At 39.9% G+C, this 23,856-nt stretch overlaps 4 protein-coding genes across 6 annotated transcripts; 3 read left to right on the top strand and 1 right to left on the bottom strand.

The window, feature by feature from the left end:
• The first annotated feature begins 2,300 nt into the window (after window positions 1-2,300).
• Gbp3 (Growth-blocking peptide 3) lies at window positions 2,301-2,918 on the top strand. The gene has a single exon (XM_068300479.1). The coding sequence runs from the start codon at window positions 2,336-2,338 to the stop codon at window positions 2,813-2,815; it is 480 nt and encodes a 159-aa protein (XP_068156580.1). The 5' UTR covers window positions 2,301-2,335; the 3' UTR covers window positions 2,816-2,918.
• A 3,383-nt stretch (window positions 2,919-6,301) lies between these two features.
• On the bottom strand, window positions 6,302-22,729 carry Nha2 (Na[+]/H[+] hydrogen antiporter 2). 2 transcript variants are annotated; one of them, XM_068300080.1, is made up of 11 exons: window positions 22,368-22,729; window positions 21,948-22,247; window positions 15,308-15,659; window positions 10,908-11,195; window positions 10,666-10,848; window positions 10,421-10,596; window positions 10,250-10,356; window positions 8,589-8,777; window positions 7,751-7,894; window positions 7,277-7,378; window positions 6,302-6,702 (listed from the first exon to the last, which is right to left on the bottom strand). In XM_068300080.1, the coding sequence occupies exons 1-11, from the start codon at window positions 22,381-22,383 to the stop codon at window positions 6,442-6,444; spliced, it is 2,118 nt and encodes a 705-aa protein (XP_068156181.1). In that variant the 5' UTR covers window positions 22,384-22,729; the 3' UTR covers window positions 6,302-6,441. The 2 variants fall into 2 exon arrangements, with proteins under 2 accessions (XP_068156181.1, XP_068156182.1); XM_068300081.1 differs by lacking the exons at window positions 21,948-22,247; window positions 22,368-22,729 and adding an exon at window positions 17,298-17,452.
• Or94a (Odorant receptor 94a) lies at window positions 11,445-12,621 on the top strand. The gene is made up of 3 exons (XM_068300392.1): window positions 11,445-12,076; window positions 12,140-12,506; window positions 12,568-12,621. The coding sequence occupies exons 1-3, from the start codon at window positions 11,445-11,447 to the stop codon at window positions 12,619-12,621; spliced, it is 1,053 nt and encodes a 350-aa protein (XP_068156493.1).
• Or94b (Odorant receptor 94b) lies at window positions 13,469-14,909 on the top strand. Of its 2 annotated transcripts, none has more exons than XM_068300391.1 (2): window positions 13,469-14,629; window positions 14,694-14,909. In XM_068300391.1, exons 1-2 carry the CDS (start codon window positions 13,520-13,522, stop codon window positions 14,745-14,747), a joined length of 1,164 nt encoding a protein of 387 aa, XP_068156492.1. In that variant the 5' UTR covers window positions 13,469-13,519; the 3' UTR covers window positions 14,748-14,909. The 2 variants fall into 2 exon arrangements, with proteins under 2 accessions (XP_068156492.1, XP_068156491.1); XM_068300390.1 differs by lacking the exon at window positions 14,694-14,909 and having other exon boundaries at window positions 13,469-14,276; window positions 14,344-14,507.
• Window positions 22,730-23,856: the final 1,127 nt, after the last annotated feature.

Genomic DNA, 23,856 nt, shown 5'->3' with positions numbered 1-23,856 from the left:
TTTCTGGGCTGTCACCCGACCGCCGCTTGTTTGTATCGCTTTGCTGGGTCTCTTTCTAAAAATGTTAACACATCGTTGCTGTCAATTGTCTCAGCCGCCGTCTGCAGCTGTTTTTTTTTCATTGTCGTTCTCTTTTTTTCTGTTCTCATTCTGTTGGGTTGTAAAGCATTTTCATTGCCGCCTAGTTGTGACATTTCTTTTAGGGGCCTTTAGGTCTTGCCTTTGTTGCCTTTGTCCACTTTTGCCTTGAAATTGATAGTTTTATCCAAGATTATGATCTGTTTATTGTGCAAAGTGCTGTGAACTTCAAAAGAAGCAGTTAAATAACATGGCCGAGCCACATGAAATGTGTCGCTGTTGATAGGCAGCCGGGCTACAGCTATAGGCGCCCATCAGGCGTTGTCCTTTATGTTCGATTGCCCGATAGCAGCGTACCAAGTTCAGCTTTATTTAGTTAAAAAACAAACAAGAACCCTGAGCAAGTTTCTTGAGAAGCCTGGCATCTACACACACTACTTGGTTACTTACTTATTGCGCCACCCTTGACGTTTACGCTTTGGGGCAGGGGCGAGACTAACAACAATTGAACTTATTTCCGGCGGAAGTATCAGTGTTTGGTAATTTCCGGTTTTGCTATTGCCTTATCGTTGATTTTTTTCATCTTCATCTTCTTTGGCTTCCTTTATTTATTATTTTTTTTTTTTTTTGTTCCTTTTTGTTCTGTATGCTTACCATGCACAACAGCTTCTGCGTTAAGGCAATAAATGTTAATACATATTAAGCCAATGCCCGACCACCCAGGGTGTTAGGAGAGGGCGAGAGAGAGAGAGAAAGGAAGAGGGAGATGAACATTGAATAGCAAATGTCTTTGCGAATCAATTACTCGCCTCAAAGTGAAATTAATGCCCAAGAACTAGACACTAGGACTTGTCAAAGTGTTGTCTGTTGTCTGTGGACTTCATCTTGAAGTTGGGTTTCAACTTCTCCGACCGCTTGGATCACGCATTGCCATTAGCGGGCATTCTCGGGCAATACAATCATCATCATCAATAATCTTGTTTTGAAAATGCATGAGAAATTAATTTCGACAGCTCTTGGCAACGATTTATATCAATTACTCAAATAGTTTGTAGTCAGTTGCTAAGCTGGCCTCCCCTGCCCTTTGTCTGCCCCCACAGTAGGTTGGTGCAACAATAATACACAGACAGCTTCCCTATGATTACTATTATTATGCCTTATTGATAATGTCATAAGCATGCCGGCAGCAGGTCCTGTACATCCTTGTAGTCCACTGAAATACGAGCTCACTGCGTGTGTCCTTGGTGTTGCAGAAACACTGCGGGGGTGTAAATTCATCGCGGTGCTGCTTGCTTTCCATTCATCGAACAATTAAAAGCGCTATTTCTAAGCCCCCTTATCACACATCATTTTCGTGGCTTGTGCGCGTTTCTGATGTCTGTTTATAGTTGGATAGATTAAATTTATTACGATTGTCTGCCTAACATACTTATTTCAGTTCTCGTTTCTGGCGATAATTTTCAACCAATTGCTGCAGTTTGCTAATGATGTGTGTCCGTGTGTGTGTGTGTGTATACAAAAATGCCTAAGATACCAAATGGACTAATATTTATTTATGCAATTTTGCGGTTCAGAGAATACAGATAATTCAATTTTTATGTCAAGTGAAATGAAATTGCCTGCGCCACGCTTCAACTATTGTGTTCCCCCTTACCACGTTCTGTCCGCTCTCTCTGGCATAGAATTGAAACGCGTCCCAATTCAATTTGGATTTTGTGTTAAACTAATTTAAAGCCAGACCAGACTAACTAAATGTAGCATATGTAATACAATATTGTTATGCATATATGTATATATATATATATATTCTTTTTTTTTTTTGGTCAGATTAGTTACGCCTTAATTAATAAACAGAATTAAATGATTTGAAATGAATGAAATGGCTGCTTAATAACCACTTCCCATTTAGGATTATCTCTAATTCTTCAAGCATTTTGAATCTATATTATTTACACTCCGCTGGGAATTGTGTATTGCTTCAGATGAGTATATACATACATATGTAAATGGAAAGATTGAGAGATGGAAATTATGACATAAGAATGAAAACAAATGCCAAATACCTATACAAATTCGTTATATACATATATGTATGCTTCTATCTGTTTGGGTTTTTTATTTCGGTTTTGTTTGTGGTTTCGAAATGCGGTCAAAAAGGTTATCAACAGGGTCCAACAGCGACAATCGCTTCAATAGTCTCTCGCAGCTTAGCTAAGTTTAATTTGTCCAGTCAAGTCCAAGTGTAAACACGTTGAAAATGAAACAAAAGTTAATTTTGCTGGCATTAAGCGCTGTTTTTTTCATCAGTTTGGCCGAGGGCGGCCTTTTGGGTCGCCTGTTGCATCGTCATCACTCAAACGAGACAGAAACCACAACAACAACGGAGACATCAGCCCCACCTCTCTTCATCAACAACAATTTACCCCAAGTGGGCGAGGGCTGTGTGGCTCACTTTAGCTGCAGCAAGAAGCTCACTCAATTGCCAGTGCCACATCCTTGCGTCAAGTACTGCCTCAAACGCATCGATTGTCCCAACAATGAGAAGATAAAAGGCAAATCCAATCAATGTGTGGAACTGAACGAGGCTGTAGTGCTGGCCGAACACGACTCCAACACAGTAGACTCTGGTTCCGGACAAACGACAGAGAAAAATATTATGCAGGTAGCCATGATTGATTTCCCTTGCCAGCCGGGCTATCTACCCGACAGTCGTGGCCGCTGCCGTGAAATCTGGTAGAAGACGCCTTCGCAGCATCGCCGTTTGACTCTCTTTAATTTAGCATCAAATTCTCTTTGACAAAGAATATAATACATACTTTCTCCTAAACACACAAAACAAATATGATTTTGTTTTAAATCTCTCTCTTTCTCATTGGCAAGTAAGATGATGAACCGAGTGAGTTTAAGTTTTCTAGGATGAATTTTGATCAGGCTTTTGCCATTTGAATTTGCTTACGAAATTCTCTGCTGCTATGTGTAAAGGGAGAGAACAGTTATTAAATAATTATTGTGGCTTTCATAGCTCAGAAAAGGTAATAATAATAAAAACTTTAATAAAATGAGCTAACAAATTGCTGAGACGCACAGTTATTAAAGATTCCACAATATTTTGCGCTGACCCAGACACGCCAAGTGTCAAACACACCTTCCAGCGGTTGATACACGAGAGCAGCAGCAACAAGAAATTCAGCTGAGGGCAGAACTTGAAGTATGAATGAACCATTGTGATGTGATGGGTGGTGGGGGAGCATTCTGCACACAAGTGGGTCTTGTGGGGCTGTGCGGCATCGTGGCAGTCAACAATTTTGTCTAATTACAACACGAAAAACAAGACGCCAGGCGACAGGCCATAAAAAGTATGCCATTTACACGAAAATAACTGTGATGTGCTGTGACCTGTAACCTCGCGTAAAAATTGATCGCAATAGCAAGAAGCGGGAAGAAGGAAGAGGAAAAACACAAAAAAAGGGAAGTCAGTTGAAGGCAGGAGCGAGGGCTTAAGCTACAGATAGAGCTAACAAATGGCTTAATTTAGGCAGTGGGATTCCAGTATGAGGTGTGGGGGCTGGGAATGTCAAGCGATAAAAAAAAACATGTATTAAAATTAACAAACAACAAGAAGGAGACAATAGAGAGAGGAGGGAGGAGTACACGTGGTAAAAAGGCAGACCCAAAAGGACCTAATTTGACTCATCAGACTGGGAAATAATAGTTTCAATACCAACAATTTCTCTCAGTGTGGATGAGCCTCGGGTGTGTTCAGACGGGGCGGCATTCCCATCACGTGATTGACGCACATTTTGGTTAGGAATTTCTGATGCTAATACGCGACGCACCCAAAAAAAAGGGAGAAAAAAAGGACCCTCCTCTCCGAGTAACTGAAAGTGGAAATTTTATGTGTCTTCGTCATGTTAATTGTTTTCCTTTGTTGGTATTGTTCTTATTGCTGCTGATGTTGTTGGTGTTTGTGTTGTTGTTGTTGCTATTGCTGTTATGCCATTGCTGTTATTGTGGCTTTTGTTATAAACCATAATTTGTGCGCTTATAACTCAAAAACTTTCGCCGTCAAGGCAAACGCAACTAACTTTATTAACTGAAGCAGCAAAGAGAGTCGGCCATGGAGGGCCTCAGCGTCAGGTTTGACTTCATTTGAGTTCATTTCTTTTTGTTTTCTTGATTTCCGTTTCCGAGAGCCGACGACCATTGAGGGCTACACGGTGGGGGCACAAAGACGACGATGGCGACGCAACTTTTTCTTCAGCTTGAGCTTGTTTTTATGGTAATCGGCGCATAACACAAAGCAAAAAGAAAAAACCGCAGCCACGCCCTCAAGCAACCCACCTGTGTCTGCCACAACTGACTGAACTGGCGTGGCATTTGGAAATTAAACTGCGCTTGGCCCTTAAAAATTTTATAACTTAATTTCTTGTTGTTGTTTTTGGCATTTTTGTGAACTTTTTGATTTGATTTTTGCTTTGGGCCCACACGGCGCCAGCTACTCCTTTTCATGGTGTATGTGTGTGTGTGTGTGTGTGTATGTATGCGTGGGTAAATGTGTGCGTTCGCGAGAGAAAGAGAAAGCGGAGAGCGACGTAGTCAAAGTTCCTTTTGTTGGAATTTGGCATGCGAATTACAATAATAAACTGCTGGAATTTATTTCGCACAGGAAAATACCTTTTGCTTTGCTGATAAGCTTGATCTATGGGCTCTGGAATTTCAATGGGCCTTGCGATAAGAGAACCGTTTGCAATGAGTTTTTGAAGGATTATGCCTAGAGCTTAAGCCAAATAGATGTAGCATACATTTTTGGGCGTGACATAAAGCAATTTTGAATAGGAATTGAAACGAAATGTCAATTGTGTTGGGTAATTGTGAAATTCCAATCTTTTGTTGGCTCTTTATTATGATTAATTATGAAGTAAAATGAAATTTTAAATGAAAATTGCAAAAGAAAAATCACCTGCTTTCTCTCTCTCTCTCTCTCACGTACATTTTCTTTGCTTTGCTTTCTATTGCTATTTATGTTGAACTGGCAGTCAAATCGTTTAGCCTATTGCCTTCAAGTTTCATTATGCTAATTGCTTGAACAACAACAACAACTCCACAACGAATGCAGCATATAACAGCAACGACAACAAGAGCAAATAAAAACTTTCATCAACTGGGAAATATAAAAATAGTAAATGCATATATTTATGAAAAAGTGAACAACAGCAAATAATAAACCAAAGAACTTTCATTAAAATTTTCATTTAGTTGCGCAATTATTTTTGTGCAGCAATTTTAATAACACTAATTTACCTTCAATTTCCAACTCATTTTCACAGAAGCCAACAAAAGTGGCAGAAAGATAAAGGCAAAAAACAAAAAGACACAGACAGAAAAAGTGAGAAAGGACGAAATGGAAAAAAAAAAATTGTAGTTGGAAATATGCGCAAATGCGAGAATAATAAAAATGATAAGTTTTTGCGATTCTTCTTTTTGAAGCTCGCCTTTAATTTCATTCCTTTATGCTAAAACTCAGCCATCAGGCATCAGGACACTGGCTGATAAATCCATGCAAGCAGCCACAGCAATGACAGCCAGAAGATGTAGGGAAGCAAAGTCATATCATCATCATCCCCATCATCAGTTCCTGCCATTCCAAGCCTTTTGCATTGCAAATACTCTCCCATAGTTGCCTGACAACAAAGGAGACAATCACATTTCAATTAAATATCTTTCCGTTTTGCTTTGCCATTTGTCGCCTGCCTGATTCCATCTAACAAAATGTGTCCGACTCATCAATGAGCCACCAGATTATTTTGTAGTGTTGTCGTTCTCAATACTTTTTTGTTCTAATGTCAATCATTAATTTCCTTGCATAGACTTTGTCAATAAATGTTAAGAGGATAACTGAATTTTTGGAAAATCTTGTAAATCCCATAAAATTAATTTGAAAATCAATTAGCAAAAGCCCAAGACCGGGATTAACACAGATCCAGTCATAATTAGGTGCCGAATTAAAAGAAATAACAAAAAGCGAAGGGAAACAAAAGAACAGCAATAAAAACGCTTCCATTGACTGCGGGCCACTTTTCAAAGTTTTGTATATGTGTTAGTCCTGCAGGATTAACGTTAAACTTTCCCAAGTTTTTTCCCCCGTTTTTAGGCAAATAACTGGAAAATTAGCTCAATATAAAAAAAAACAGAGATTCGGGTAAGAAAAGAAGTATCTTAAATGTTGGCAATTTTGGGGATTTATTTATTTTTAAGGATTTTATGTATGTATGTATAACAAATGCAACTTAGTTTAAGTACAGCTTAGGCTTGGATTAGAGCAGCGAAATGGGACACACTTCCGAGGAGTAGGATAAACTGTCTTCAGGCAGTTTTGTTGGCACTCGATATGCTCAATGTGGTTGCATTGGCAACTGGTGTGGTTGGTGTAGTGGCCTCCTCAACGGCATCTCCATGCTTTAGCCAATAGGGTGCCAATCGGAGCATGAGAATAGCTCCGAGCGGAGCTGTAAATATGATAGCCAGAACCGATATGATCAGAACGTTGCTGGCCAGAGCCAGTTGGGTTTCATTTGCCACACTTGCAGCTCTTGCCAAATCCAAAGCAACCGGACCCAAGGCAGCCTAGAAATGCATAGAAACAAAGTTTGTTTCATAATTAAATGCAATTTGTTATGTGAAATTTTTAAATGAAATTAGCTTAAAGAATGAGGAAAAAGGTAGAGAGTGAAATATGTGACCGCATATTAGTTGGGACAAAGTTTTTACACAGACACATGTGAGCTAGACCGAATGCAAGTAAGTTAGCCAGCGGAACATTTTAATTTTTGTTGTGTGTGTTTTTTTCTTTTCGTATTACGGGAAGCGACATAAACAAAACGACCGACCGCTTGCGGTTAAACTGCAAACAATGTGCGCGATACCAAAAAGGATGAGTTCATGGCAAAGTCATGCCAACTGCAAGAACATAACCCGCAAATACGTTTACAACTTAAGCAGTTAAGGGGCAAGACTAGGACTACGACTGCCACAATGTCCAGCCAGAGGCAAAGCAAAACAGAAAAAAATGAATGTTCCACTGCCCCACCGAACGCAAATGGGTAAAAAGAAAAACCGCAGCTACATTCACATATGTACACATGTTCTTGGGGGGGCCGACGAGGAGGAGGATACATGACATGAGGAACGGGAAACTTACTTGGACAGTTGCTTTGGGAAAACCGGAAATTGTAATGTAGGCACGTTCCTTTCTCGACAGATTTCCGCCATATGTGGATAAATATGCAAAAGCCAAGCGCAACTGTAACGAGAGCAACAGAACGAAATGGTCATCCCTTGGATGTATTCTCTCCCTTTCAGTGTGTGTGTCTGTGTTTGTGTGTGTTTTGCAGGTAACATTTGCATTGCGGCGGTCTAACATTTTCATTTCGACTTTCTCTTACTTCTCCGTGTTGCTAGTTCGGGTGACATTCACAAAACCACAGAGACCAAAAGCCAAAAAGCTAAAAAAAACATCTTTGAGAATGCTCCACCGCTTAACAAAATGTTACCAGCAAAGAAAACTAAAAAAAAATATTAAATAAGTGGCAAGCAGACTCAACCGCGTCGAGCATTTGTTGCACCACCCAGCAGCGGCGTCGACGTCGGCGTCGGTGGCTGCCATTTTAATTACCAAACTTCCGAGCAGCACCAGCAGTGCCCCAAAGCCAATTACATGACCCTCCAGTACAGCAAAATTAATTTCCTTGCCGATGAGGGCAAACGAGACGGGTTTGAGGAATTTCCACATCAGATCCAGCCGTTTTGGTACACTGGCCTGCAAAAGAAGAGTCTATAAATATTCGCATACCGAATGTATTGAATACATTTCATTAGGTGTAGCTGTATATTCGTTTAATTCTCTTGTTGTTGCTATAAACTTTTCGTTGACCAGCAGTTCGAGTGAAAGGGAAAACTGTTTGCTTACCTGAGAAGTACATAAAAAGTAAGGCAATCGGCTTACAAAGCCGTCAGCTAAAAGTTATTCTCCTCTTTTTTTTTTTTTTTGTTTTGGTAAAACAAATTGAAACTTTGGTCAAAAACAAAACACAAGAAGCGAGATATATAGAGAGAGAGAGAGAGACAAGAGAGTAAAAACCAACAATCGGTGCTTCTGTTTTCGAAGCCAAATGGTAAGAGGCAGGAAAAACATCTGTCAACCAGCTCAGTAGCAATTCGAGACTTGTATCCACTTCAGGTCTCACATATACACATATACCTTTCACACAGATAGAGGCTCACCTGGGCCAGTAGTACGTGATGTCACAAATTACCAACGAAAACAAAACAACAAAGAGCCGAAGTAAAAAAATGACAGACAAATAGCTACATAAAAAAGATGAAACTCTTGGAAGTGAAGCATTTTTCTCAGACAAAAAGCTTGATCCACACTCTCTCGCACAGGTAAAAAAAAAACATGGACACTATTGAAAATCAAACATCAGCCAAGGCTTCTAGCAGATTCGACTTACAATTTGATGGGCCTGCAATTGCTGTGGACTCAGTTTGCTCTCCTCTCGCTTCCAGCCAATCCGGGCAATAAAGGCTGTCGTTACACAGCCCAGGGCACCGGCCGAAGTATAGCCAATAACGCGACTCCCCATCACAGCTATAGTTCCACCCAAGATGGTCAAGACAAAGCGCAAACCATTTGCGTAGACCTGCAAAGGAGAGGTAAGAAAAAATGGAGAGGAAAAATGGATGAGATATGTGAAAAGGGAAAAAATCAAATCTGTTTTTCACGTTGCACATTTTTTAAAGATTTTACTAAAACTATTCAAACTATTCATAACTTTTATTCATGACGCCTTAATTTAATGCACTTTATGCAGTCAAATATAATATTGATTTCTTTAAAGCGGGCATCAAAGTTTTCTAATTTCATTTGTTTTCTTCCATTTAAAGGTATAGCTTTTCTTTGTCTTTTCTTATAAGTATCTAGAGATAGAATATTTTTCGCTGATATTGAAGTTGATTAAGATATTTTCCATCTTCTACCCAATTCGTTAAGATTGAATTGCGTACAGGCAAAGATGCTTTGAATAAATCGATAGCAAATTGCATTTCTTGGCTTTTTTGAAAAGGTAAAAGAAAAAAAAAGGACCAAATTAAGTATAAGCTCTTTTCAGTGACTCCTTTTGAATGAATTTCCCTCTGCAAGTTCTGGACTGCGCAGCGTTTAAAAGAAAGGTGACGTTAAATACAAAAAATTACAAGAGACCCGAGTAATAGTAATAATAAAATTAAAAGCAACGGCGGTGACATGAGCAAAAAAAAAAAAGGATGCTGAAAACCAAGACTCAGGCCTGATGACAGTCTCACAAACACTTGTACACACTTGCACGTTAAACTGTGAATAGCCTTTAGCTGTAAGTCTCTCTGTGTATGTGTGTGTGGGTGAATGGGTGTGCGTAAAATATGCAAGGATGCAAGTGGCGCGACTTTCTCAGTGCACAGCGTGAAATTTTTGTACAAACTGCATTGTGCCATGGACGCGGTTGCGAAGGCGGGCGAAAACAAAAGTTATGAGAAGCCAATGTGTGTGTGTGTGTGTGTGGGTGTGTGTGTGACACAAAAGCATTCACATTCACTGCCATCGCCACCCATGGCGTTTGATTATGCGCGCCATTAGCGGTGTAAGTTGCGGCAATGAGTTTTGTGGCTGCAACGATGTTCCAGCATAACTTCACATAGATGCTGGCAGTAACTGTCGTCACAAATGTCGCCAGCGACGTCGTCGTCGTCGTTCTCGTCGTCCTCGTCGTTTGCATGTAAGTGTCTTTTTATGCAAAATGCACACACACACACACCTACACATCTGCAGAAACCAGCATATATATGTATAGTTAGATAGAGTGGGACCAACCGCAGGCTTTATGCCTGTATGACACTCTCCCACACCACGACCAACTTGCACTTGGCCTCATCTTCCTTCTCTCAGCGGAGCTTGTGCGCGTTTTGCATCATTAAATGCGCTGATTGAGTGTCTAAGTGTTCACTGAATGCACATTTTAAGTGCAATGCGCCTGCTGCACATAGCTTTTGTCTGCAGCCGCTCTTGCTTTGTGTGTGTGTGTGTGTGTGTGTGAGTCCTTCGAGTCTTCAAGTCCTCTCCAGTATTCTCGATACTTACCGCATTACGCGATGGCAAGTATTGCAGCATCATGCCATAGAGATAACCAAAAACAAGTCCAATACCAATCCCAATGGGGCCCTGCAGCACTTGTTGTGTCAGTGAGCCTGTAAGTATGCAATGGAATTTATTTTCTTCCTTATTTTGCCTCCTCTGTTATGTGGTACGCACTTGTGGAGAATATTACACTGATTATGACACCAAACATGAAGATGGCCACCACATCGTTGCATGTGGTCATGGCATAGATGAGTGTGTGTATACCACTATTGAGACCAAGACGATCCTCCTTCAGTTTCAACATGACAGTAACCACAACATTTGGGGACACGGCTGTGATGACAAGGCTAAAAGAAGATTAAACCATAAATTTCTCTTTATCAAATTATATCTAATATCCTCATTTCTGCACTCACCCCAACGCAATGCCCCATAGCCAGGGCATAGAGAGAGTAAGATAAGCCAAGCCGGCAATCACTGCCACTTCCACAATAGTTGGCAGCAGCGTGAGACGTAAAATCATAAACCAAAGGCGCTTAAATGCATCGCCATCTAGGCCAAGACCAGCCAGCAACATAATGTTGATTAGAGCCATTTCTCTAAAAGTTTTTCAATTGAAGTTAAAGTACTTTCAACCCGAATAACTCGGTAAACTTACCTTAAGAATAATTCGAATCGCTGGTAACCCTCAAAGTTGGCCAAACCAAGATTTGTGTAGAGGACACCAAAGAAGAGCATGCCCAGCATATCAGGCAAATGTACAAAAGTCACCAGAATTCCAGAGATCTGGGCACCAACAAATAGGAATGCTATACGCATAATGACAGCCTGCGGTTGGGCATAGTCAGGCAGCAGGACCCAGGCCATGGACCAGAGACCCAGAAATATGACCAATAGGCTGACATGCTCGGAAATCAATGACCAATGCAGTACTAAGTGACGCCACCTATAAAATATTATATTCGTATTCTAATTGTCTTGAATTATGAAAATCTAATTGCCGCTAATTATCGACAAATGGAATAGCCTATAAAAGGCAGTGCGAGACGATTTTTGGGGCAATCAAACAAGGCGATTAATGGAGAACAGTTTAACAAAAGTCGATCGTATTGGTGCCATGCGCCTTATACTTCAAGTCATGCGAATCTTTGGGCTCTGGCCGTGGTCTAATGCAGACAGAGACTTGGAGTCAGCCATGTGGGCATTTTTAAAGCGAAACTACCGCTTTCTTATCCACTTGCCCATCACGTTTACCTTCATTGGTCTAATGTGGTTGGAGGCCTTCATTTCCAGCAACATGGAGCAAGCTAGTCAAGTGCTCTATATGTCCATCACAGAGATGGCTCTGGTTGTGAAGATTTTAAGCATTTGGTATCACCGCACGGAGGCCTGGGAACTGATGCATGAGCTACAGCATTCCGTCAACCTGGAGCTGCGAACCCAGAACGAACAATTCTACTGGAAACGAGAGCAGCGCCGCTTTAAATGGTTCTTCTACATCTATATACTGATCAGCCTGGGTGTTGTCTACAGCGGATGTACTGGAGTGCTTTTTGTCAACTCTTACGAATTGCCTTTTGCCTACTATGTGCCCTTTGAGTGGCGAAATGAACGTGGTTATTGGTATGCTTATGGTTATAATGTGGCTGCCATGACACTAACATGCATCTCCAATATAACCTTGGACACATTGGGCTGCTACTTTCTGTTTCATCTGTCCTTGCTCTATTGTCTGCTGGGCATGAGATTGAGAGGCTTAAAGGACGTTGGAATAAACTTTGACCAGGACTTGCGAGGAATATTTCAATTACATCAGAGAGTCCGAAGGTCTCAGTTACATTTTTAAAAATGAAAGACAACATTCTCTGATTTATGCAATTTCTATTGCAGATTGACTGCTACTTGTCAAAGTATAGTGTCGCCCTACATTCTCTCGCAAATTATTCTGAGTGCCTTCATCATATGCTTTAGCGGCTACCGCTTGCAACATGTGGGTATTCGTGCCAATCCTGGTCAATTTACAGCCATGTTACAGTTCGTCAGTGTCATGATTTTACAAATATTCCTACCCTGCTATTATGGCAATGAAGTGACTGTTAATGCACATCAGCTAACCAACGAGGTCTACAACACCAACTGGCTGCAATGCAATCCTCCCATTCGTAGACTTCTCAATTCCTACATGGAACACCTTAAGAGACCAGTACAGATTCGAGCTGGCAATTTCTTTGCAGTTGGTTTGCCCATCTTTGTTAAGGCGAGAATTGAAATATCTTTGATGGGAATAACTTTATAAATGCTAATCTTTTATTTTACAGACTATCAACAATGCCTATAGCTTTTTTGCTCTTTTATTAAATGTATCCAAGTAATCCAAGTATCTAAGCGGATGCTATCAAAAATAATACTAATAAATGTCAACCAACATTGAAATTAAGTCTTTGATTAAATTTAAAAAAAAAAAAACTGAAGTTTTCTCAAGTCAATGAACGAAGAAGATAATCTAGTTATCTGGTTTAGTTAAATTTATTGCTTACTTTTACATTTACAATTGTTGTTTGTAAATAGAAGGGGGGACAAAAATGATACGCTTATATATAATCCTTTGAATTCTTTATTATCTTTTCACTTTTACAGTATTACTTGCTTCCGGGGGCCAAACGCCACCTATATCGGTGAAATTCCCTGAATTTTCTCTTAAAAGAGCAAATTTTTATTCAACTATTCAAAATGTATACAAGTTTAATATACATACGTACATATCTAAAAGGATTTTCTTTATTAACAAAAGGAAAGTTATTTTATTATCTTGCGAAAAGAATAAACAAAGTCCTTTGATGGATACACTTGGCCAGCATTTGCTGCACTGATTTAAGAATCTGAAGCCTAGAAAAAGGGCTGTCTGATTGGTGCTGCCATTGAAAGGTTGCGTGACTCAAGTATTTAACATAATCAGCTGAATCATTATATCAGCAAGTTAATTATTGTAATAGCCCTGGCTATTAAATGGTATAAATATTTTGACTAATTATAAATCAAAGTGTTGAATCAGGGCTGAAAGACTATGCGAACAAGATGAACCAGTTCCGTTTGGGTAAAATATTGTCAAATAAAGACAAGAAACGTTTCAATATAAGTCACATGAACTTGAACTGAATAAAAGAGTTCCACACGAAGTGAAAATTGAACGTAAGACCCTAGTACACAATGACTATAAAAGGCAGTCAAGTTCTAGGGTTGTGCGTTAGAAACCCTAATAATTTTACTAAAATGGACTTTCCAGTGGAGTCTACGGATCGTATAGCAGCATTACGTCTCTTGATTACTGTTCAACGATGGCTTGGACTTTTGAAATGGGAAAACGATGATGGCCAGGATTTCTGGAGCCTGCTGAAACGTGCTTATCCGTATATCTTGCACATTCCTTTGACCTTTACCTACATTGTTCTTATGTGGTTCGAGGCACTAACTTCCGACAATCTGGAGCAGGCTGGTCAAGTATTATACATGTCCTTAACTGAAGTGGCTCTAGTGACCAAGATTTTTAGTATCTGGTACAGACGGCAGCAGGCAGCGCAATTTATAGCCGATTTGGAGGAGGATGTCGCGTTTAGGCTGTGCAATGAAAAAGAAGTCAGTTTCTGGCGGAAGGAGCAGCGGCATTTTCATCGCATCTTTTACACATATATTATCGGCAGTCTGTTTGTGGCCTTTTCGGGATATTTGAGTGTCTTTTTTCAGGACGACTACGAATTACCCTTTGGATACTATGTGCCCTTCGAATGGAGGAACCCTCAGCGTTATTTCTACGCCTGGGGCTATAATGTTGTGGCCATGACCCTATGCTGTTTGTCTAACGTACTGCTGGATGCACTTGGTTGCTATTTCATGTTTCAGATTGCCCTACTCTACCGTCTAATGAATCTGCGGCTAATGGCCCTACAACAGGCTCCTGAGGTGGTCGCTAGGCCAGAGTTACGCAACATTTTTCAACTGCACACTCGAGTGCGCCGCTTGACTAGACAGTGTGAGCAATTGGTATCACCGTATGTGCTCTCCCAGGTGGTTTTTAGTGCCTTAATCATTTGCTTTAGCGGCTATCGCTTGGTCCATATGGGATTCCAGCAAAACCCCGGCCTCTTTGTGACCACCTTGCAGTTTGGCGCAGTGATGATTGTACAGATTTTCTTGCCCTGTTACTTTGGCAATGAGCTGACCTACCATGCCAATACGCTTACGAACAGTGTCTTCAATACCAATTGGCTGGAGTATTCGGTTGGAACACGCAAGTTGCTCAATTGCTACATGGAGTTCCTGAAGCGTCCTGTGAAAGTACGAGCCGGAGTGTTCTTTCAAATTGGTTTGCCTATTTTCGTAAAGGTGGGTTGAAGACTAATGTGTCTGTTTTATTTTTTTAATTTGTCTCTTCTCTGCTTTGCTTTAGACCATCAACAATGCGTACAGTTTCTTTGCCTTGCTCTTGAATTTATCCAAGTGAAACCATAAGTAAGCTCTCTGCCCTAACCAAAACGCTTAATAAACCACAATAGAAGTTAACCCAAAGTGTTTTAAAGCCCTAAAGAACACCTTAACTCATACAGAGCACCACTTCGCCAGCTATTAAAACCAGTGTCACATCCAAAAAAAAAAAAAAAAAATAAAGGACAAAAAAAAAAAAAAACACAAAAACAGAGAGAAAACAATTTGACTTGGCTGGGACTAGACGCCGTCGACTAGGGCGGAAACGGTCCTGCTGCCTGCCAGTGCAGCAGACAGCGACGACAACATTGTTAGCGCATAAAAGAAATACAAGAAATCCAACAGCACACACACACACTCGCACACAAACGCAGATGGAGCACACAACAAAGGCAACAACTGCAAAACGGATATGCGAAAAACGCGTGCAATGCAAGTGTGAATGTCCCGCCGGAACTGGCAGAGGAAGTGGAAGTGCATTCACAAAAGAGGGTTAAGCCCGAAGTCTAGTCCAAGCGCCTTTTCTAACCCCATCCGCATTGTAACCATTTTGGCCACATGAGCATACATTTCACTTACCATTTTGGTCCTTTGTATTCATCAGAACGTCGTGGTTCTCCAGCTGAAGTTGGGCAGCCTCCTCCTCCGCCATTGCTGGCAACATTTGTTAAATTTAATGATGTCGGCGTTAAAATTATTGTTGCAGCATCTCCTCCTCCACGTGCCCCACCAATCCCATTACCAGTTCCATCGTCTGCACCACTGCCAGTCTGGCCGTTATTAAAGTCCTCCGGGAATTTCTGTATGTCTAATTTGGTATGCAAAGGCGGTGATAGGGCTAGAGTAGGAAGTGCCGCATTGCTTTCTTGCATCATCTTGTCACCTGGGCCGAGTGCTTTGTTGTCTGGCTGCTGTTGCCTGTTACGCTTAGCTGTAAGTAGCAAACAGATTTAAATGTTTTAATAGATATGTCAACGTCAACGGGCCTGAAAGGTGTGGAGAATCTAAGAAATTGCTTATAAGTGCCTAACAAGCTGCATTTAACCCATTTTGCATTCATTTCTATCTCCGCCCCAAACCCTCTCCGCGTGCATGCATAAGTGAAAAGGGAAAATTCAACGACGACGACGACGATGACTGCAGATTCAGAGAGCCAGGCGAAGACGGTGTTACGGGGCATGAGTTTGGCATAGCTTTTATGCTACTCAAGACGTCGACGTCGACGATGGCAAACTGAAGATTGCAACAAAGATTGACAGCCGTTGATTGCACCAAAGTAACGACAGGGAAAGCTGCTGCCTCAGCTCCTACTGCCGATGCGATGACACCATGACAGCCAGTGCCATTGGCAGGAAGTTGTTTTGCCCAGGTAAAGCCTGCCTGCCAGATGACACAACCTGCGCCTGCACTCCTGGCACTTCCTACCGTTGTGGTCGCATCCTCTGCCATAATTGACTTTATTGTTGCCACGACTATTTCACACCTTGCCACGGCAAAGGACAAGGAATAAGCAGATATATATGTACATATATATATATATCTGTGTATCTGCATCTTTCCATTAATAATTAGCGCAGTTAATGGCGCTTGATTTCGACTTTGACTGCGACTGTGACTAAATTGCCAAGCTAATTGCGATTTTTTTTTTCCTTTCTACTTGTTTGTCCAACTTGTGGCAACTTCTAGGTCGATTGTGGCTTTGCCTCCGAGTTCCAGTCTGATTTGCATATGAAGCGACCTGTTAATAACAATAATTTACAATCTCACAATTTCTTCTCACAATTACTATGCAAGGAAGAGACTTTGCCAAGGCCTGAAAGCCAATCAGCACTTCATTTGATTTGAAGGCAATTCTTTTCCCCACCCCCCAGTTCCCACTCTGATGACTACTGTTTGTCCTAGGCTCAGGCTCATCGATGTTTGTATTTGATTTTACAAGACAATCTGCTCTGCATTTGTCAGCCAAACGGCGACGTGTTAATTGATCACAAATATTTAGAGGCAATTCACGCCAGTTGCTCGGCTCAGTTTGTTATGTCACGTGTGGATGATGAATCAAATATCATGCGATTTATTGACGCATAGGCATATAGTATATACACATATGTATGTACAGAGACAACTTGATTGAGAAGCTCTATTAATTGGGTGTCATAATTTACGGAGTTTATCAAGTCAGAATGCAATCCAAAAAAAATAAGAGATATATTGAAAAAATAGCAATTAATGCGAATTCTACAAATAAATATTCTCATATATTTATTAATATATGTACATAAATCATCTGTCATATCAAAAGCTCAACAAATCCATCCAATTTTATAACAATAAATTTCTGCTTGTGGCTGGGAAACTCACAGATTCAAAATACTAAATCATTTATTATTGATTTGATTAAATTTTTTAAGATATTTTTAAAACTTCCCACATTAATCGAATTTCGATGGTTTGATTATATTCTTACAAGAATTTCACAATTAAAAATCATTTGTTATTTTATTGCTTAACTTCTAAGGAGCAAAGAGAAAGGTAATTGCAATTCTCTTTCACTCTCTCTTACAACACTCACGTCTATAAATGGCCAATTTGAACTTTATTTCTTTATTACTGCTTTAATAAAAATCACATATTCAATACAGTGAACACTAACAATAAATGTCGTAAATGTAGAAGCGACCTGCCGCACCAATCCGATAAGATTTAAAGCCAAATGCTAACTAATCTTGATGTCGGCGAATCACTGAGAAAGCCCCGTGAGTTCCAGCGACCAACAACAAATTAATTTCATTTTCGCGACAGAGACAATTTCCAACTTGGTCCAGTATATATAATTTTTATCTTATGCTAATAAAAAACATACACACCAAGATTCTCTCACAAATAATAAGCACGCGAGCGAAACAACAAAATGCCTCCACATGCATATTTATTTAGTGAATAAATTTATTAAAATTTAAACAAACAGAGAGCAGGCGAGCGACATTGGGCAGTGGTGAGAAAAACTATACACCAGTTTATTATTAAAAACATATATTAGATGAAACAACTAAATGTCTACTATGAGTGAAGAGAGGCCTAAAGAGGCAACTGGGTGCTAATGAGTGAAGTGAGTTTGCTCTGTGTCAATATACAAAATGTTCAGTGACGGATCACGTTGTGTTGCCTTATCAATGTTTCAAATATATCTAATTCTAATCTCTTGCAATCCATCCCTGTTCAATACGGTGGTATACATATTTATCGGGCGATCGGAATTGCCAATTCAAATTGGAAAAAAAAGAATGAAGCAGGCAACGCGTTCGTTCGATGGGGCAAGCCACACAATTTACCCGCAGCCGTTGGACTCTTAGGTTTAATTATATTTACAAGCAATTTGCTTATCAATTAATTAGCCATAATCAACACGCAAAACTTATGTACGAGCACCGCCCAGCGAGCAAATATTTGCCATTTCAGTTTTGGTTCAGTTGAATTTGGTATTTGGTGCTGTAAGCATATTGAATATTTATTTACAAGTTCAATGCAAAGTTCGCGTTTGAAGTGCAACAAATATTTAAGTTGGGCTAATTAATTTAAAACATCTTACCAATAGCAAAGTGGCCCTTGGCAATACGATGGCCGAACGATGGTGGGGCAAAAGGGCTAGCAATGATAACGAAACGAAGCAACAGAAGCAGCAAATAACTTCTGCTTGTTGGGGTTAAGTTTTCGTATTTTTTGGTCCTTCTTTCAACATTTTTGAATTATGTGCCTCATTTAAAAGTTTTTTGCGGCTCGGGCACTTTTATTTTTATATTTCCTTTTTTTTTTTGTCAAGCCTTTTTCACTGCTACAGAAATTCGTGCATAAATTGTGGAAAAGGTGTCAGCAAAGATAGCACCGGAAGTGAGGTAAGACAGGACTGTTGCTGCTGCAGGATATTTTATATTCATGCGCTGCACTCAACACACACACACACACACACTCACACACCCGACATAAAGAAATTGTTATGCACCTCGAACCAAAGGCTGTAAGTTGGCCAGGTCATTAAGTAAGGTTTTTCGTTTCGCCCCCATTGATTATTGCCTTTGGCGTTGGAAAGTCCACTGGCCAGGGCGAGTTCTTACCAACTCTGTTGGCTATCTTTGCGCACTCTAGACTTGTTTTTTCTTTTTTTTTTTTTTTTTTTTGCTTTTACCATTTTATCTTGTCATATTTTCTGCAACTTTCAAGTGACCAGGCAAGAAAATAATGCAAAAGTTTTTCACACCAAGTGCAATAGATGCACAGCATTTCGCTTTTCAATTGCAGTAAAACTTTTCACACAAATTATAACACTGAACGAAAAAGAGATGAGTATTCAGAATAAATGATATAGCAAGAGAAAGAGAGAGAGAGAGAGAGAGGGAGATAGGGCAAGGGCAACAAAGACTGTTGACAACTAAAGTTTTTTGGTCATTCCGCTTGTCATGTGAAAATCGAGCAAAAGTGTTGCCACACAATGAATTGTGTATATAGTAAAGGTGCTAATTGGAATCATAGCAAATACGCATATAGTTGAGAAAATTCACACTACCAAACATACGAATTTATTATCCACTTCAATTGACTCTTGAAAATGGCAACCAATTATCATTAGAGATGTGCTTCATACGATTTCGTGTTGTTTATGTTCATTATCCAGACTCAAGTCAAATATTTTCTACCAGAAACCTATTAATCGCATATATGTACACATAATGCTCGAGAAAGGAAAGACATCAAATTTAGATTATTACTTGTATATATGTATGCCAAATGGCTGACACAACTGTCTCTCCTCTTCACCCGCATAGCCCCCTCAAGACCCATTTCGTTCGCTTCGCAGCCACACTGCGTATGCGTAATATATGCAGGAAAAAGTTGCCTTCAAAAGCAAAGCAAAACAATCATCTCTGACCTATACAGGGAGGAATCATGGAAGGATCTCCCTCTTTTCATTTTTTATCATTCCAAAACTACTACTACCTATGTATGTATGTATATGTGGATAACTAATAAGGTTTTAAACCTAAAGCGGATCATAATGACACATACTTTGATGACAGTTAAATAAATGGCAGTAGAGTGACTCCTTTTAATGTGCACTTGGTAGGATAACAAGACTTGTTGATATATGATTTATATACCAGTTTCCATTTCAACTATCTGTCTTTCTTTTTAACGTAACATATTCTAGCATTATGCCGTCTCAGTCTTGAGTTTCTTTTTTCAACTAACATAACAAATTGCGTTTCCCATGGTAATATTTGCCTGTTAGCAGTGCATGGAAATGCATTTGAAAATCATTTCTTTTAACTGCTGTCGAAGGCAAATAAACAAGATGCAGGCTTAAAGATACATTTTCTAAATAACAACATTTGCTTCATCATCATCTCTGCAGGCTGCAGGCTAAAAGAAAAAACTTTATGGCACTGATGGAAAGCCAGATGAAAGCAGGTCATCCGTATAAACCTAAGCAAATAAAGGGACAAATTGAAAGCAGCAAAAACAAAAAGATATGCTTAGATCGAGAAAAAAAAGAAAGCAAAACAAGAATCCCATTCAAAAAACTCTGACATTAACTCAAAAAGTAGATGGCATAAAAAACTGACGTATGAAATGCTCACGATTAAGCTTAGTTTAGTAATTAGCAATGAGTGGCATTTGTACGCACATACATACATAAGTACATACGTTTGTGTGTATGTGTAGCAGGTGCTCATCTCGTGCTCCATCTGGCAGCCAGTCAAACTTAGTGAACGTCAACGTCAATGCAAAATGGCGATGGCAACGGTGTGTTGTTGTGTACACTCTCATGGTGAAGTGCGTTGGCGTTGGCGTTGCCGTTGGTAAAGGCATTTGAAAGGACATTCTGCATTTGTGCCAAGTTAAATGAAGCCAAAGACGAACGAAGCCAGACGACGCGTCTTGTGTGCTAAAATTTTTTCCCATTCATTTGGCAATCATTATGCCAAGTCACACCGTTACCAATGCTCTGGCATTTACAAATGTTTTTCACACACTCTCACACACACACACACGCACACACACTGAACTCATGTGCATATGCCGTGCATTTATCAATAGTGTAGTTTACTCCTACTAGGTGCACTTACATACAAAGAGACCCATGTAGGTATGTATTCTCAACATATATCATGTTGGTTTAAGTTAACAGAAATGTCGTCAATTTCAGTGTCGCCTTGGTCTGAAAGGAGCGAAGGTAAGAGAAGGAAAGGAGACCATTTTTCCATTTCAGATTGAGATTGAGAAATTGTCTTCAGGGGCACATTTAAATGAGATTTTCTTAATAACTGTTATGTATGTATTTACAAGCCACAAGAAATGAAAGAGAGAGAGAGGGAGGGAGAAGGAGAGTATATTAGCATTGCAAAGTTTAAATTCTGTTTAAGCATAAATTTCATTTTCCATATTTTAATGCATATTCATGCAGCAATTGTAACTTTAATCGTTTCGAGTTGTAATAACTCATTATTCATTTGCCAGACGCAAAATGTTCCTAGGAGCTGCAAATTATGCATCAAAACGCATAGAAACCCCAAACAAAACTTTCTTTCATACATACACAGAGATAATAATAATAATAATAATAATAATAATAGTACTAGTAGCAGTAAAGTTGTTGGAGGGTAAAAAACAACAAGCGAGCTACAACTTTATGCTTGAGGGTCTTCAAAAACAACGTTGGACCACACAAAAAAATATATATGGTAAAACCAGCATCCAGGCAGGCACACCAATTCAAAAACTCATACAGTTGCATGTGGAATAACGAAAATCGGAATTTAATACAGATATTTTTACTGACAGCCCAAGAAAATGCATGCGAATGCGAGAATGGGACAATGTGGCAGACTCAGTGGCGTCCAATATGCGGAAATATTACAGCTGCCAAATGGCTGACACAACTGTCTCTCCTCTTCACCCGCATCGCCCCCTCAAGACCCATTTCGTTCGCTTCGCAGCCACACTGCGTATGCGTAATATACGCAGGAAAAGTTGTCTTTAAAAGCAAAGCAAAACAATCATCTCTCTGACCTATGCAGGGACGAATCGAGAGGAGGACCTGACAGAAAGACAGATTGTATACTCCCATTACAATACCCAAAACAAAAGGATACGAATTGTCGTTTAATGCTATTTCATATGGGTGATTGTTCAAATGAATCATCCGCTTCACAACTCATTGACTCACCTCCATTGTAATTAACTGAACTCTGACCCCGTGGAGGCGGCTTTGGGCGTTGCTCTGCTCCGGCCAGCAAATGTTGTTTTTCTGGCTCCAAATCAGCCAGAATATGGCTCGTCACTGTTTCGCTGGCGCGTCTGAGCAACTGCAAAGGCAACTCATTGATCTCCAGCTGATTTGTTGCTGCAGGAACAACCGTCACTTTGTAGGAGTCCTCGTCAAAGGGATTGCTATTGCGAAAGGCTTGCAGGGGCGGCTCATCACTGCCGGCCAGAGCCACAACATCTAGAACATCATGTTCATCACCTGTGCGGATTTGTCAAGAATTTCTCAATAAAAGCGTCTGCCTTCATTAACAGTTAATTTTTAATTGATTAACCATAAACGTATTAATTAGCAGCAACTAATTAATAATGAATAACCCACCAAATTGGCTGTTCATGCTTCGACCAGATACACAAACTCTCAATAAACACTAAAGAGTACAAGTCACGGCGTCGTTTCTCAGTTGATGACGTATTAACTTGTTGAACTTATTGACAGAACCGGGAACTTGGAGCACAAAAGCACGAGAAAGACGTGACGTGATAGCTACGTAACAGACTTTGACCGACCGGCGAACTGACCGACTGACCGCTGCACAATAAGAACGAGAAACAAGCAGCGCAGCGGGACAATAAATGAACCACCAACACAGCCAACACCACCATCAAGTGCTGTGGAAGTGAAATCAAATTTGTTTTTATTAGTTAGACATGCACTGGCAAATATTTGTAAACGCATTAATTAGAAAACCAATTTAAACAAACGACGCAACCAGCAAGAGCAAACGGAACGCAGCAAAGCTCTTCGATTAAAACTAATTGGCAAACAAATAAGCAAAGAACATGGAAGAAACGCCACGGACGCCCATGGAATTGCCAAGAAAAGCAGAGGCAAAGAGAGAGAGAAGAAAACAGTACATGTGCCAAAAGAGAGAACAAATTAAAGAGCAAAACCAACAACAACAACAACAACAACAAATTGTTAGGCAAGCTAAAGAGAATGTAAAAAAAATTTAGGTTTTTACTCTTCTTTCTCTTGGAGCATGCTCCAAAATGCTGACAATTCATGCTTCCGATTACGCAAAGATCGTTTATCTTCATACCCTGTGATTATGATGGGGTATATCAGTTTTTGCCACTCAGGAATTCAAAACAAATAGGTCGAAATATACTTTTTTATAGTAACTACTTATAGTATAGTAGTAATTTTTTCTATTACAAATTTTAAACTTTCTTTTTCAACAAGCTCAAAATATTTAATGGTCATCGCAAAAAGTAAGCAGGTTGCTAGGATGCATCCTTATGGAAATAGCTTTCAGTTCAAGTCATTAAGGTAATGCAATAGGTAAAAGTATAACCTATATACAAATAGTTTTATAAGAGGAAGAGCCCCTGAACAAACTGAACCTGTTCCCCTCCACTGTTATCTAAAAGAGATAAAAAGTCGACTTGCCGATCGCAACTTTCTTACTAAAATGATTCATTTGGTAATTAAATTACTCGCTTTTCCAAGCTGAACACACAGACACACACACGCCCAGACTCTTAACCAGTTAAATTTGCATTTTGACAGGCTCATCATGATTTAATTGTGCTGGCAGTGTCTTTTTAATTTACCTGATGGATCGCATGCAAAGGACAGTGTCGAATCAGCATGAATCCGCTGTCATTGCTCAGCATCGCATCGCATCGCATCATCATCATCATCGTACCCATCCCCATGATTATCATCATTGTTGAATGAGAAGAAAAAGTGTCGCATGCAGAAATTTTAATTTATTTTAACTATGTATATGTATATGCTGTTTTCTTTAAAAAAAACGTTCTTTGCACAATGAACATACAGTTCAGTATTGCGGAGTCCAGTACAG

Source organism: Drosophila tropicalis, unplaced genomic scaffold (assembly GCF_018151085.1).
Source record: "Drosophila tropicalis isolate 14030-0801.00 unplaced genomic scaffold, ASM1815108v1 contig_878, whole genome shotgun sequence".
Taxonomy (NCBI): Eukaryota; Metazoa; Arthropoda; class Insecta; order Diptera; family Drosophilidae; genus Drosophila; species Drosophila tropicalis.
This window is presented reverse-complemented; position numbering and strand designations above follow the sequence as displayed.